Source organism: Ursus americanus, chromosome 9 (assembly GCF_024610735.1).
Source record: "Ursus americanus isolate L20-20 chromosome 9, mUrsAme1.1.p, whole genome shotgun sequence".
Taxonomy (NCBI): Eukaryota; Metazoa; Chordata; class Mammalia; order Carnivora; family Ursidae; genus Ursus; species Ursus americanus.
Genome location: NC_142135.1, coordinates 4,076,806 through 4,092,208, shown reverse-complemented (window position 1 = coordinate 4,092,208; position 15,403 = coordinate 4,076,806). Strand labels below are relative to the sequence as shown.

Here is a 15,403-nt window from a genome sequence, read left to right as displayed (position 1 = left end):
AGGAGTGAAGGGAAGTACAAAGTTCTCTGGCCTGAACAGCCAGAAGGATTCAGTTGCCCTCCAGGAACACGGCAAGAGAAGCAGGGACCTGAGTGGTGGGGAGGGGAGAGCCAGGAGTTCCTTGTTGCACACCTCACGTCTGAGAGGGCTCCTGAAGTCCATGTGGCCGCTGGAACGGGCGAGGGGGATGTGGGCTCGAGCGTTTTATGACCGCTATTGGATGGAAGGGAAGGAGGGAGGAGGAAGCAGGAGGAAGCCACAGCGAACCGTTTTCCAGTCCAAGACCACCTGTGTGCCAGCAGCTGCTTGGGCCCACACTCGGTGGAGGGCTGCACACTGAGGCTCTGGGTGGGGGAGGGTGAGCTCCTCATCTCTAAAATGTCAGTGACACGTATAGCAAAACTGTCTGACAGGTGCTGCACCCCGTCTTCTCGGGAGCCCTGCAAAGGAAGGCTGGAAACCGGATGTGAGCAGGTTGTCTGCGAGGTGCAGGATCCGGGACAATTGCCCCCTGCCCCGACCTCCGGGGTGAGGGCTGCTGCATCTGGCCCTGACCTGTAACTACTGCGTGGCTTGTCTTGGCCCTTGCTGGGGTAGAAGGCTGGGTGGTGCAGAGAAAGGTAAAGGAAGCACGGGGCGAGGGTCAGGGAAGGCTAGTCTGGGTCGGGCTGGACTAATAATCTCTCGGAAACTTCCCAAGAAGGATAAGGATTCCTCCAACCCGTGACCTTTCAGCCCCTGTGCTGTTGGGAGAAGCCGGGCGCTGGCACCTGATGGACGGCCGTCACGCCCTGGCTCCCTCCCTGACCTTTTACACAAGGGATCCCTGAGGGGTTAATGATGGGGGTCTTTGCATGGCCCCCCAGCTCAATGACTTTTGTTATTAAATGAAGGAGAGTACCAAGAGGAGAATAATATTTTCTTACCATGAAAATGCCCTGAAATTCAAATTTCAGTCTCCAACAATGAAGTTTGAGTGGACACAGTCCCACCTATTCCTTTATATGCGGCCTCTGGCTGCTTTCCTGCCTCACTGGGGGAGTTCGGTTTTTGCATTTAGTCTATGCTGTGTGCTCGCTGGCTCTTCACAGACCATTCGCCCACCCATGGCTTTGAAGACCCAGCTCCTGAAACAAGGTGCTCGTTTGGGGGGTAGACCGTAGTGACGTAAGCCACCGAGAGCTCAGGCTCTGGCCAGGGTTGGTCTGTTTCCTGGACACGGCTCCAGCAAGCACCAGAGGAAGCCACACGGAGCTGGGAGGACAGCAGCTGTGCCAGGACGAGCACATTTCCTCTAAGGCCAGCCGAAGGGAGCCCGGCTTTGCAGGGCTCCCCCTGTGGCCATGAGGTGCTTTCGGCCAGAATCTCCCCTTAATCTCAGAGTTGGGACAGAATGGAGACCACGGGCTGGGGTCAAGGTGGGGCCCCCACCCCAGCGGCATCCACATCCCAAGGCCTTGTTAGCAGCACACACTCTCGGCCCCATCCTGGACCCACACGGAGGCTGGGACCTGGCAATCTGTTTTGGGGAGCCCTCTGGTGAGTGTGATGCCCACATCTGAGAGCCATGCCGCCCCCCCGTCCTCCTGCAGAAGCTCTGACCCTGACATCCCCGGATGAGTTCCGTGATGCCTGAGACTCTGGAACACGAGCGAAGTCAGGAAGCCCCTCACATCCGGGCAGCTACCACAGGTCCCCAGGAGTGGATTTTTGCCTCCACTGCAGAGTGAATCCTGAGCTCCTGTTATCTGCCTATTTTCCCTTCCCCCTTCTCCCTGCCACACTTGGACAGCAGGTGAAAAGGGCAAAGCTCATGTTTTGAGCTAAGGTTCCTCAACCAGAAAAGAAAAACAACAATGGGCAAATCAGTCTCCATTCCATCGAGATCTTTGTTGGGGTTTTGAGGAAAAAGGTCTCTTAGCGGGGAGGACCACAGGCAAACGGCTGCCCCATTCAGACCCTCTCCACCTCGCTCCAGAAAGCCTTCAGAAGGTGACTGACACATGGGGGGAAGCTGCGTCAAGGGGACTCTGAACCTTTCGTAGTGAAGGAAGACCAAGACACATTTGCAAACGTGCCATAGAGATTTTAATGAAAAAATTAGAAAAGTGCAGTATTTTACAACACTACAGTAAATGATTCTTTTTTTTTCTGTAAAGACATTGTAAAATATATACAGGGCTGCTTTAGTGCATTCGTTACAAAAGAAAGATGCAATCCCTTGCATAAATTACATATTTTACACGGGCTGGATGTCTACTTGGACTTGTAAACATTGGTGATACAGTTTTGTTTGTCATTCTTCAGGTAAGCTGTGATAATAAATACCTCTGATTTCGTCCGATGGTTGTCTCATTCTGTTAAACTTCAGAACGGCATGCTAAGGCCATTTGTGAAGGCGCCCTCCCCACAGGTGGAGAGGGCCGGAGAAGATCGACAAAAGGGAAACACAAGAAAAGGAAACAGTAGGCTGCTTCGAATTTGGTACACTGTGGTCTGGTTGGAATCACGGGTTTTGCCGAATCTGGTCTGGCTTCCCACCACAGGTCCGATGCCTGGACCGCAGGGAGACTTGGGGTCCAATCCCAAACACCCACCAGGGTGGGAAGGGAGGTCCCAGCTTAGGCGCTCAGGACCAACCATCCCAACCCATCCACCGGCAACGTGGCTGAGCTTCTGGTAGAAATGTCCTGATTTCCGACACCCTCCCCTGGGAGCGTTCTGGTGGGGGGGCCTCCAGCCACACCTGCACCATCAGAACCAGACCCACGTCCTCTTACCACGCAGACATGAAACTGTCCAGCTATGCCCCCCCGAAATAATAATCCAGATAACCCAGTCCGTGCACGCACACACACACACCCCCCAAATGAATACGTGAGGATCCCCACCTCCGTGCCCCCACCCCCCAGAGAGCACCCCCTGTGTGTATATGCCCATCATTTCAATGCATGTGAGTGTGGAACTAATTCGACCTGAACTATTCTATGCGTGGGGTCACAAATGATGCTTTTCTTCTTGTTAAAGTTTTGAGGTACGAGGACACACGGTTGGCTGACATTAAAAATTGTACATCTTAGAGAGAGCATCTGCAATTTCTTGGCCTGCTGGGAACAGACTAGAAATTCTTCCTCCTTGTTAACCAGATCAGTGGATTAGACCTGTTCCTCCTCCCTGAATTCTGTGTCTGTTTGTTTAGTTGCAAACCAACCCCCGCCCCCTGATCCACATTCATGGGCACAGGAGACAACCCTTCCAGTCAGGGTAAGCCAGTTTTCCTCCTTGAAGTTCCCTCAGTGGGGCCAACAGTTTCTCCCAACCCAGGGCAATACCTATATTCCACGGAGATTTCTGGTAAAGCAGAGGGTGGACCGAGATGACCTCTGGAGGTCCCTTCCAGTCCCAAGTGGTCGTCAAAAGGCTATTTGTAGATGGAATAAACAAATATATAATTAGCCTTTTTCAAGAGTGTGTTATTCTCTGAGGAGCCATCAAATTATAGAGAAATTCTAGTAACTGTGGGTTCTGCTTCCCTGGATTCCCAATATCCCGTTTTCCCTTTCATTGGATTTTTATTTTTCCACCCAAGTCCTATAATTTAGCTCAAGAAACTGTAGGGGTTACTGAGGTGTGTTCTGATTCCAATACCTGCCCCCCGGCTCGGTTTCTAGACCCCGGGCACCCTGGAGGCACGTGGCGTGTTGGAGGTCAGCCTTCTGAGGCTGGAGACCTTGACGGTCACCACGGTTCACCACAGTGCCTCTGGCTGAGCCTGGCTCCCCGCAGAGGCCCCACGTGTTCTGTAAATAAGCAGCAGACCCCACCACACGGGGGGGCTGCAAGGAGCCACCAGGCCCCCCACGGCTCAGCTCACACCTCGGAGCTGCTCCATCCTCTCAGGTTAAGGAATGGCAAGACTTTTCACAAGGTTTGTTGCAGTGGGGGGACAGTGGGCTTCGGGTCCCCAGAAGACCTCCCACCCACACCATCACCAAGCATCTGGTCCATTGGGAACTGAGAGGTGGGGCCGCCAAGGAGAACCCATTAACAGAAGGGTTGGAGGAAGGGGGTGGAGACAGGATTCATCGGGGTGAGGAGGTCTACAGAGCTGTACCCGGAAAATGTGCTGTCCCTAGGAGAGAGGAGATGGCCTGGTCAGGGACCCTCTGTTGGGAGCACTTGGCCCTGCCCCTCCTGCAAACCTGTCCCCCACCGAAATGTCAGCCAAGAGCCCCAGTGGTTGCCTTCATCTCCCCCTGCACCTCTCTGGGGACACCTGCTTCTCACCTGGCCACTTCATCCTTCACAGAAGAGGGTAAGAGGTGACTTGCCCGAGGCCACCTGGCCCGACTCCGACAGGGAAGGCAGGGACCCAGGGCCAGCTGCTGACAAAGGCCCCCGAGGCTGCCAGCCCCCCTGTGCTGAGGGGCTAGAAGAGGTGGAGCTGAGGCTTTGTTTTTATTGGCCAAGGCCGATGGCTCAGCCTCCCAGAACCAAGACCTGCTCTCTGGAGGCTCGAGGCTTCCGCAAACCTGAACCGGGACCTCTGGCAGGGTCGCCATCGGGGTCCAGAGGTGACGGGAAAACGTGAAGAACTGAAGCTTCCCCAAGTAGAGTTACCTTCCCTTGGGCGTGTCTTCCTCTGCTTCCTCCCGCCCTGATTCCTCCTGTGCTGGAACCCACGGTCACCAGGCAAGGAGGCACCGGGGACAGCAAGGCCATGGCTGTGTGTCCCACAAAGCTCCAGATAGAACCTAGGCCGCACCTACAAGACCAGGTTTTCTACCTGCAGTCATCTGGAACAATCCTACCCTTCCAGATCCTTCCTTCACAGATGGGGAAACAAAGGCCCAGAGAGATGGGGCATGTCCCCCAGGATGACCTATCTGAACCTTAGTCCTCCTCCAGACCCTTCTCAGGCCTACCTCCCAGAGAGGGTGACCTCCCCGGGTGACACCGAGCAGACTACGGAGGGGGCTTAACCCGAGTTCTTCCGTCCCCCACAGCCGGGCCCTTTGCCTGCTGCCGGGGACCCTGTAGCGGCTCTCGGAGGCCTGTGCCTTGAGTCACCCTGTGGAGCCCCCTGCATCCTGCCTGGGTCCGCCAGCCTGCCCTCCGGAGCAGAGAACCCACACTGCTCGCCAGGGGCCTGCCCTCTGTGGCCACGGTTCTGCATGACCGGTAAGAACAATCACAGGCTTGTCTGAGCACGGCTCTGCTCTCAGGCTTTCGTCCCTGGTGACCGGCACAGCACTGGCTGCCTGAACCACGTGAAGGAGCTGGTCAGTTCAGCAAATACTCTTCCTGAGGGCCTAGAACTTTCTCCCGCCCCAAGCCTGCCCATGTGAAATGCTGCCTCCCCTATCATGAAGCCTCTGTTCACCTGGAAGGGACCCTCTTCTGCCTCCTCCTGAGGCAGTCCCCTGTGTCCCTTTCTTATGGCAAGCAGGGAGACCCACCCTTCCCTGTGAGCCCAAGCACAGAGCCTGGGAGAGAAGGGCCAGAAGTGTGCAGTCAGGGCCCTGGGCCCCCTTCCAGCAATGTCCCCTCCCTGAGCCCGGCGCCTACCCCCACCCAGCAGGAGTGCGCAGGAGCCACAGAAGTCCCTGCTGCTCTGGTTGCTGGCCCAAGACCCATCCTGGCTCTGTGCCGGCAGAGCAAAGACCATTGACCTGAGTCAGATGGGGCTTGGCGAGAGACCCTGTGCTGAGCCAGCGGCTTCTGTAGGTCAGGGCCACACCCTCCCCGGAAGCAAAGAGAACCTTGATGTCAGGACAAGACAAGCAAGCAGCAGGTTAAGAGCAGAGGTAGATGGAGGGGCAGGGCCGGGGTTTCAGGATTAGCGGGAAGGCAAATTCTGGGGGCCATACCTGTGTTCTTGTAAGTGCAGCAAGTGCTACAGATACGGAGTCCCAGATTGCCCTGGGCTCAGGCTCTCTCTTTAGAACACGCACCTTGCACAGCCAGGGAGCCTTGCACAGCCAAGGGAATGAAGCAAAGACACCGCAAGAAGCTATTGGTTAATTAAGGAACCATATGCCGGCAAAAAAAAATCTAACTTGGGAGAGCATCACCTGCAACAGAAGGTGTTTGGGTAAATACTTCCAGATGCTGGCTGACATCGGTCCAGCCAGTCCTCCCCAGGCTGGAGTTGGTGGCAGAGAGAATGAGGCAGACACGGGGCAGGGGGAAGGGGTGAGGGTGGCATCTTGGGATCTTGGGACCTTGGCCAAACCCCTTAGTCTAGAAAGAAGAAACTCAGGCCAGAGAAGTGAAGTGAGTTGCCCTGGGTCACACAGCAAATCACAAAGGCAAGGTTTGAACCTGGGTTCAGCACACATTTCCTAGGCTAGACCTCCTTCCCCCCGGCCAAGGCTCCCTCAGCCTCCATTACCCAGAGGCCTCACTTCAAAATCAAAGTCCACGTGGCATTGCCGGGGCGGGGGGGGGGGTGTGCGGAGCTCCATACAAATGCCACTCCTTGACCTTGGCCATACCTCCTGGTCCTTACACTGGACGCACCAGTAGGAAGAAAGGTCTAAAGAACAGACCTAAGCCGCCAACGCTCACCCAGACAGCAGACACCCGGCCTCTTCTGCGGACCCCTTAACTCGAAGGACCTTGCCCTCAGCACCACAGCCACAAGAAGCTCCAGCTCCAGGGGAGAAACATGGACAAAGAACAGGGGCCCGGACCAGCATCTCAAAACTCCCATGAGGCCTGAGTTCCGTCCCCGAGGCCCTGGTCACAGGCAGCCACAAAATCCGTTGTTCGTGGAGTTGATCAGCCACTGACAAATCCTCGTGCCAAGGGAGCCCAGGAATTAGACCACAGCCTCCTTTTGTTAGTTCAGGCTAATCTTCGAGAGCGGTTCGGCTTCATCAGGACGAGTCCCCTGGACGCCCAAGTGAAAGACGAAGTGGACCTTATCCAGACACGTTCCCCCGTGCAAATGACAGCGAACGTCCACAAGACTCAGAAAAACAAAACGCAACCGTCAACCGCACCTAAACCACAGGACTCCACAGGATTCAAGTCTGGGGAGACTCCGGGCTCTATCTTTGGAGCTTGGTCACAAGAGGATGTCCCAGTAGGGACATTAGGGTGGACAGGTCCTCCATGGAAGCGAGGCGTGAGAGGGAAGGGCCTTGAAATAAACTTGCTGTGTGGGCACTGGGGAGCCAGGGAAGGTTCTTGAGCATGAGAGTGGCTTGAACGACTTAGGATGTGACCAGTTTGTGAAGGTCACAGTCACACTGCCTCCTACTGGGCAGGTGAGGCTCTGCGGCAGGGTTCCACTGAGCACTGGGTGTAATCTGTGCTCCTGGCGCGTCCGCACTCAGTGCCCTGGCCCGGGCCCCGCCTCTTCCTACATCAGCACCCACTTGCCTCTTCAGGGTTCCCCTCAGATTTCTAAAACCTACTTCCTCCACAAAGCCCTACCTGAATTCCTCAGACTCCATCACCGCCTTTCCGTCTTCATTTCAAGTGCCAGGAGTAACCCATAGGAGCCCAGGCACTGGCCTGAGTGAGAACCCCTGCGAGGCACCCGGCGTGGACCAGGTGCCCGGTCAAAGCCACTCCTGCAGTTCCCACAGCTGCTCTGTGTGGGAGGGTTCATTTCTAACCTCCACCTTAAAGCTAGGGAAACTGAGGCTCAGAGGGGGAAAACCACCCCCCACCTGTGAGTGCCAGGAGCCAGTCTCAACTGTGCGAGGTGCCACAGGGTGAGCAGCTGCCCCCCTGAGGCAGGAAGGGTCTGCCCTCTGTCCCAGGGCCCCAGAGCCGTGCCTGGCAGGTGCGGAGCCAGGGCCCGAGGGTCCTGTCACTCACCGTGCGTTCCTGCATGCTCAGCCTCTATTAACAGAACTTCTGCGAGAACGCGGCACTGACCTGGCTCCTGGAGACCCTCCCATCACAGGCCCCCTCCCCCACTACAGGGTGAAAGGCCACAAACGTCCTTCTGGAGACCAAAGGTGTACCAATCACCCACTTCAAGGGAAGTGGCCAGTTGTGGGCAGCTCGTGGTCTATGGCACGTGGCATATGCCACTCTAGCAGGCAGGTGCCACTGGATGGCCAATGGCGGGTGATGGATTCTCAGCACATGGCTGGGCATCGATTTCCAGGGAGGGAGCCACTGCCTGCATGGAAGTTAAGCTACGCCTTGATCACGGGGATGAATGGCCACTTAGGCAAGCAGCTAGAAATCTGATCGTCTTTATTCCCCGCTGTGGGCACTGCACAGCACTTACAGCCCTCACGGCCAGGGCCGTCAGAGTTGGCTTCCCAGGACGTTCTCACACGACAGAGAAGTAGGGAGCCCACAGGACGGCATCCCTGAGTCCACCAGGGGCCTCTGAAGGTTGAGTGAGAGGCTCCCCTCTCCAGCTCCACGCCGGAGAGCAGCAGGGAGGCATTCCAGGTAGCAGGAACAGCAGGGGCAAAGGCTCAGAGAGTCTGAATGGGCATATTTTCTTGATCAAAATAACAGGTTACTTCACCACAGCAGGTGAACTGCTTTATGTTATGAGCACTGAAAAATCCACGCTATAGAACTTGCCAATGCAAATATCTCAAAGACAGAGGTCCCAATTACAGGCCTTAATGGCAAAGAGCACCGCTACCACAGCCAGTTACAGCTTTATGATTATTAATGCTGGGAAAGTCTCCGCGACCATTACTACTCACTTGAGTACCTACCAGGAGCCAGAGCGCCCCAGCCAGCTGACAGGGATCCTTACAGCAATCCTCCTGGGCTCTACCTGCTAGCTAGCTTTGCACTCGCTGAAAGCCCATCTCCGTGCTTCGTCTATTTCTAGCTGGATCACCCCCACAGGTGTTCAGGGTAAGGATTGCTGGTGCTCGCACAGCAGAGAGATCCAGGTCAGGAGTCAGAAATAGAAGAGTGGTGTTCAGCTTTGGCAATGAGACCCAGCATCCAGGAACTCACGGACACCCTTCTAGAAGCTTCCACTAGTTTCTCCAACGGAGGAGAGCAACATTTAATGTGACTTCTCTACAATGAGAGAGGTAATCACAGAGGTCTCGAGAGAGCCAGACATAATGCACTCATCGTGGTTACACAGGACAGCAGTGTTGTTGTCTTTCCTAAAGTTCCCTCAACAAGGAAACCAGCAGACAGAAGAAGATCATGGGGGTGTCTCCCAAGACAACGGGCCTGGATTCCTCAAAATGGCCACGTCATGGAAGACAAACGAGGAGGAACAATGTCCTAGATGGGAGCGAACTGGGGCAACCAGACAGGCCATGTGGGAGGTGACCTTGTCTCTCGGATTCACAAGAAAGCTCTGGAGGCCATTTTGGGGACAGTTGGGAAACTGTGAATGTGGGCTGCACTTTAGATAATAATATTGCATGAATGCTCCATCGCCCAGGGTGTTAGCGGCACTGTTCTCTGGGAGAACACTCTTGTTCCCAGGAGATCATTTTCTCTTTGGATGAACCACCTAAAAGTTGCAGACCCCACTTCATCCTCCAAACACATCGGGGTGGGGGCGGGAGAGGGTCAAGCAAATGTAATTAGTACAGACTGGTGAGTTTCGCTGATAGGTATACAGAAGTTCATCATACTTTTTTCAACTCTTCTTTAATCTGGAATTTTCCAGACAAAATTGGTGGGGGAGAGTCATAAGGAAATAGAATTGGCCCCGGACACAGCAGCGTCTACCAAGGGGTGGTCAAGAAAGAGCCACATAAAAATGGATTTATGCCCAGGGCTTTGGGGAACCTGGAATGCATGGGGCCCGGTTAGTGCAATGACGTTCTGTTCTTGGAAAGGGGACAAGCGGTGGCACCATCTCCCCAGCCCCCTGCCAGACGAGATGGTCTCTGGTATTCTCTTTGGTGTCCCACCCTCCAAATGTGCCCACTGATTAGAACATCCAGGCCGAAGGTCTTCATGGGTCAAATTCATTTTGTGCTAGGCCTTCCTAAGTCCCGCCCACTCTATCCCATCCCACTGTGTTGGGGGACAGCAACAGAGGCCCAGGGAGGTGAAATGACTTCTGGGGGCCCAGTGAGACAGGAAGTGTGGGCTCCTCCCTGCCCTGCCAACCCTTCCTTTCCTGGGATGTATCCAAGGTCCCAGAGAAGCCATAACTCTGGAAGAAACCCACACTGGGGCCCTGGCAGCAGGCCTGCACAGGACAGGCCCCTAGGCTGACCCCCTTTTGGAGCAAAGCCATCGCACTAGGGCACTTCAGGGGATGGTATCCATCACACTACTGGAATGGACACAGTCCAGCCCAGGCCTCAGGCCTTACACCTCGATGGATGCCTATAACTGGTATCCTCATTAGGGCTGATTATCCTATAAAAACTGCAGAAAGTAAATAGGGTCGTAGACCTCAGTGGTGGGTGGTTTTTCTCCTCTGATTGCTGTCTGCTCTCCTACCTCCCTCTCCAGCTCTGTGCGCACAACGAATGCCTCTAACCCGTTCCCTCCAGCTTCCAGCTGCTGGTTGATCACCGCTAGGAATCGGGATCCACAAGGCTTTCAGATCTAGGTGAGGCAGAGGAAAGTGACCTCCTAGATTTCTCTGTGGGCTTCTGAGTTACTGTCCAGACGTTCCCCCACTTAAGGCCCCACGTGCAGAGAAGAAACGGTGAGCCAAATTCTGCAGTCACTCTCCCCTTTTTATAGATGGGGTTCGAGCACCTGCAAAGGCAGGCCTCCAGGCAGCAGCGCGGGTCCGTCTGCTTCCTCTCCCGGTGGGGATTTCTGGGCTGCAAACGACCTGCTGTGATCATGCCCAAATGCAGGCACCTCCTCCCGGTCAGGGACGTCCAGCAGGAGCACAACAGATGCTCAGGGAGCACCAGGCAGCCCAGAGTGCTGTGGATGGAAGGAAGAGACCGGACCCCAGCTCTGGCGCTAACCAGGCATCTCGAAACCCAGACAGTGGGTTCACGCCTAGGTCAAGAAGGGTCTACCGGTCCCGTGGCATGATAGCACCTTCCGCCCAGATGGGTGTGGTCAAGAGTAAAACGGGAAGGTCTCTAGAAAGCACCCAGACCTGTGCCACGGCCCACCTTCCTCCTATCTTTGGTGGAGAGGATGGATTGAGATCTCTCTGTTGGAAAACACTCAAGCAAGAGTCCGAGAGTTCTTTAAGGACCTACGAGGCATGTTGATTTCTAGACCCCACTTCTAGAAGTGGGTGGCCAGCCAGCCTCCTGTGATTCTGACAGAACATGGCTCTTCCTCAGCTCATCCTGACTGAAGCTGAAAACCGTCTTCAAACAATCTCATGTGACTTCTCCCCCTCGCTGAGTGGGCACTGCTCCCTGGAAGGGGGGGGGGCGCTGAGAAACCACACTTAGGAAAGAAGTCACCGGCTGTGGGAGGGAGGAACAGACTCAGCCTGAGGTGCGGAGGGACCTTCGAGGCGTAAGCAACAGCAGCGACCACACAGCCAGGAAGACAGCAGGAGAGACACCTGGGAAGACCAGGGGCCTGGCCGACTGATCTGAGATGCCAGTTCCCCCTTTCTGGGCCTCAGTTTCCTTCGCTGAAAATGAGGGAGCTCAGCGAGGTGACTCGACTAAGCTTCCTCTCGGCTTTTGGAGATTCTCCTGCTGACTGAGCCATCTCAGGCAGCCAAGCTCTCTGGGTAGAGATGCCCCAGCCCCATTTTATCAAGCGGGAAGGACCGTGGAGGCCGTTGACTCGCTGTCCCCATGAGAGCACCTCGTTGGCGTGCATGGAGGACTCCTTGGCCAGAGACCACATCAGGCCATCTGAGGAAAAGATGCACATCCCAAAGGAGGCGAACAATGTTGCCCCTTGTGCCCTGAAAACTCCAAGCAAGGATGAGGGTATTCAACTTCGGAAGAGAAGACTCCCTGATTGCCCTTCAGAGGGCCGAGCGGTAGCCAAGCACAGAGAACTAGGAGAGAGATGGAAGCAAGACAGATTCCACCTTGCTTTCAATTCTTAGGTTGGTGGTCATCACTGGACAGAAAAAATTTCATCCTACAATCCTTAATGCTATAAAGAATGGTCAACTCTGTGGAAATCTAGGATACAGAACGTTTTCTCAATTTCCCTAGGAAAGGAGGAGCTCCCTGTCACTGGAAGCATTTAAACAGAGGAAAGCCACTTTAAACAGGTATTTTAGTCAGGGAATCAGCCCTGAATGAAGGGCTGAGCCCATGCTCCCCTGACTCCAGAGGCCTGGGCCATCTACCTGTGGACAAAGAGAAGCAGGTGCCCTCACTGGAGGCTGAATGAAGATGCCACGGCATGGCAGGAATCAGCTTCTTAGACTAGGACAAATGATTTGAGGACAAATCTTACAAAGGTTTTCATGAGAAACCGCACACTGATTCCAAGCATTCTCCTCCAAAGCATGAAGCACTCTGCAAAGATGCCCTAGCATTTTTGCACCTATGACCCCCCCCAATGAAAAATTTCTTCCAGACAAAAATTACTTCTATTACTTCTATTCTCTGGACAGATTTTGGAGCCCTAAAATTAAAAATATAAAAAATGAGTGAACGGAGACAACCTTGAAGGTTGAGAACTGTGGTTCGCAGACCCCTTCCACAGGCCCTGTGGCCCAGACACGACAGTGCCCGCCTCTTCGGAGTCTGGGCAGGTGCGCTTCAGTCCAGTGGTGCAAAGGCTTGGGACTGGTGGCATTTGGTGCCTTCTCCTTTCAGGCATCTTGAAGGTCTCCTCCTTCTAGGGAGCAGATCCTCCATTCTGGGAGGTCCCACGGGGGCTCCTGCTGCTCCTTCTGCCAAAGCCAAAGCCTGCTTCTATCCAAGAGCCATGAACTTTCAGTTTATGAAAAAGGCAGGGGAAGACAGACATGGCGGGGGTGGTGACGAGGGAAGTGAAAGTCACCTCTGGGAATTTAGATCCAGATTTATCTTTATTCCTGTCATTGTAAAGGCCCCCAGGGAGTCCTATCCGATAGCCTAGCCCTCCCCCAGGGGATTAACAGGCCTTCCCTTTGGGTTGTTCAAAGGGACGGTGGGGAGGAATTTCTCCATGACTCAGGAAAATGGTCCCCTGCGATTGACAAGTTCCCAGCAGGCCAAGACACGGCTCCTTGCCTCTAAACGCTTCCTGAGACCAACACAGACTTGCCCTTCTTCACAAATCAAATGCAATTAGAGACTGTCTTTCTTGAAATTATATATATATATATATATATATATATATATATATATATATATATATATATATATATATAAACAAGGAATGCCCTGTCATTTTTTATTAGGAAAATAAACCCCATCCACCTAATACCCATTCTCATCCAAGCGTCCCAGACTTGACTTCTTACTTCTGCAGGGAGAGGCTGCGCAAGGCACCAGCACGGCCGCCGTCCTATAAATAAGAGGGAAGTCACAAAACCCTCTGCAGCTCCAACAATCTCCCAGTTTCCCCGGACTCTTCCGGTTGCACGGAAAATTGTTGGAGCTGCAGATGAGAGAAATGCCTTTAATTAATTAATGTTATTACTGGCTTTGGACTGCTGCAGTGCTAGTTTCGTTGTCTCGCGTTGCTAATGCATACCAGTTTAACAAAGTGCATGCTTCTAAAAAATTTTTGAACTGGCAAGCTAAAATGATCCATGTCTTCTTTCCCACCCACCCCCTAAAAAGAAGTTAATATAATTTAGAACCTAGCATTTAAAAAATATGGTCATGACACGTCTGGGAGAAAGACCGCTGATGGAACATGCTTGACTTGGCAGAATGATAAATCAAAAACCTCGTGGGTTTTGTTTTCCTGTTTTGTTTGGAAGCCGCAGAAAGCAGGTTATTAACAGAACTGTGTCACGGAAAAGAAAACTGTGAATACCTGATACTTTCCGTTTTGTCACGCGGTGCGCACACACAGAAGCACACGGGCGTGTGCACTCCCTCACTCACACACTGTCCGCACACGCACGCACGCGCACACACACGCAGCCACCCACCGCTGGGAGGAGGACACAGAGGAGCGAGGTCAGACAGCACGCGCGCGGGCACTCGCCGGCTAGCCGCCTGGTGTGCAACTTTGGGTTGGGTATCCTCTCAGCTCTGCCTGGTGGTCTTGGTCTCAACAGCTGTCCTGGGAAAGCCGCCCCAGAGATGGGGCGGGCTGCGCAGAAATGTAAGGCATACTTCGCTGGGAAGGAAGGAAGAAATCCATGCTCCATGCTCAGACGCGAGTTTCAGAGAAGGACGGGCCTTTGTTTTCCCTTTGGCCTGCTCTGTCTCGCCGGGGAGGGGTGGGGAGGGGTGGGGGGAGGTAGGAAACCACGGAAAAAGAAAGGAGAGAAGGAATAAAGAGAATGAGGACAACGGTAAAGGATACTAATAATAAATAAGAACGAAACAGACGAGGTGGGCCAGTGGAACTCGAGGTCAAACAGGACAAATGACTTTTTCTGCCTGCGCCGCGCGCCCCGCACCCTAGATGGACTTCCGGCGCCTCATCAGCCTGTGGCTGTCTGTAAAGCTATGTAACCCGGGAGAAACGGAGCTGATGGGGGAGGGGAAGAGGCTGTTTTTCAATGTGCTTGGTGAGATCTCCTCGATCTTGTACGAGATGGAGTGGAAGTACTGGGGGGCGAGCTTGGCGCTGAAGGAGTTCTGCTGCGCGGCCGGGCGGCCGCCGTACTCCTGCGGTCGGTAGCAGGTGCAAGAGCACACGGACTGCAGGTCCGGCACGTCCGCCTTGTACCGGGGCCGGCCCTGCCGCGCCTCCTCGGGGATGTGGATGACCATGCTGTTGCGGTTTCCGGCCAGCGACGCCCTCTCCTCGGCGTCCCGCCGCTCGTCCTCGCTGTTCATGGTCAAGAACCTGAGGACCACCAGGTTGAGGAAGGCCCCGATGACCGTCAGCCCCACCAGGATATACATAAAGCTAAAGGCCACGTAGAGCGGCTTCTTTTGCAGGGCGCCCTTGGTCTGCAGGGCCACGTAGTCCCCGAACCCAATGGTAGTCAATGTGATGAAGCAGTAGTAGTAGGCGTGGAAGAAGCTCCACTCCTCGCACTGGGAGAAGGCGGCCGCCCCGATGCACAGCGTCCCCATGCAGGAGAAGAAGCCCACGGTCACCATGTTCTCCATGGACACGTCGGTGTTGCGCATGCCGCAGCACTTCTTGATGCGCTTCAGCAAGTACCGCACGAAGGTGTTCATCCGCTCGCCCAGGCTCTGGAACATGACCAGCGTCAGCGGGATGCCCAGCACGGCGTAGAACATGCAGAACGCCTTGCCCGCGTCGGTGCCGGGGGCGGCGTGCCCGTAACCTGAGCGGAGGGGGCGAGAAAACAAGGAGAAGGAGTGAGGCGAGGTCCCGTGAGGTCTAGGGTGGGGTCGGACTTGGCACTGCGGTGGGCATGGGGCGTGGGTGTGCCCATAACCTGGCAGGGAGA

The 15,403-nt window shown here is 54.6% G+C and overlaps 1 protein-coding gene across 1 annotated transcript in view; it reads right to left on the bottom strand.

Annotated features, from left to right (window-relative positions):
* Positions 1-2,078: 2,078 nt before the first annotated feature.
* KCNK9 (potassium two pore domain channel subfamily K member 9) overlaps positions 2,079-15,403 on the bottom strand; it is an 88,900-nt gene continuing 75,575 nt past the window's right edge. The window contains exon 2 of the mRNA XM_087864593.1: positions 2,079-15,277. Within this exon, the coding sequence (XP_087720719.1) occupies positions 14,436-15,277 (842 nt within the window). The 3' untranslated portion in view covers positions 2,079-14,435. The remainder of the gene's footprint in view (positions 15,278-15,403) is intronic.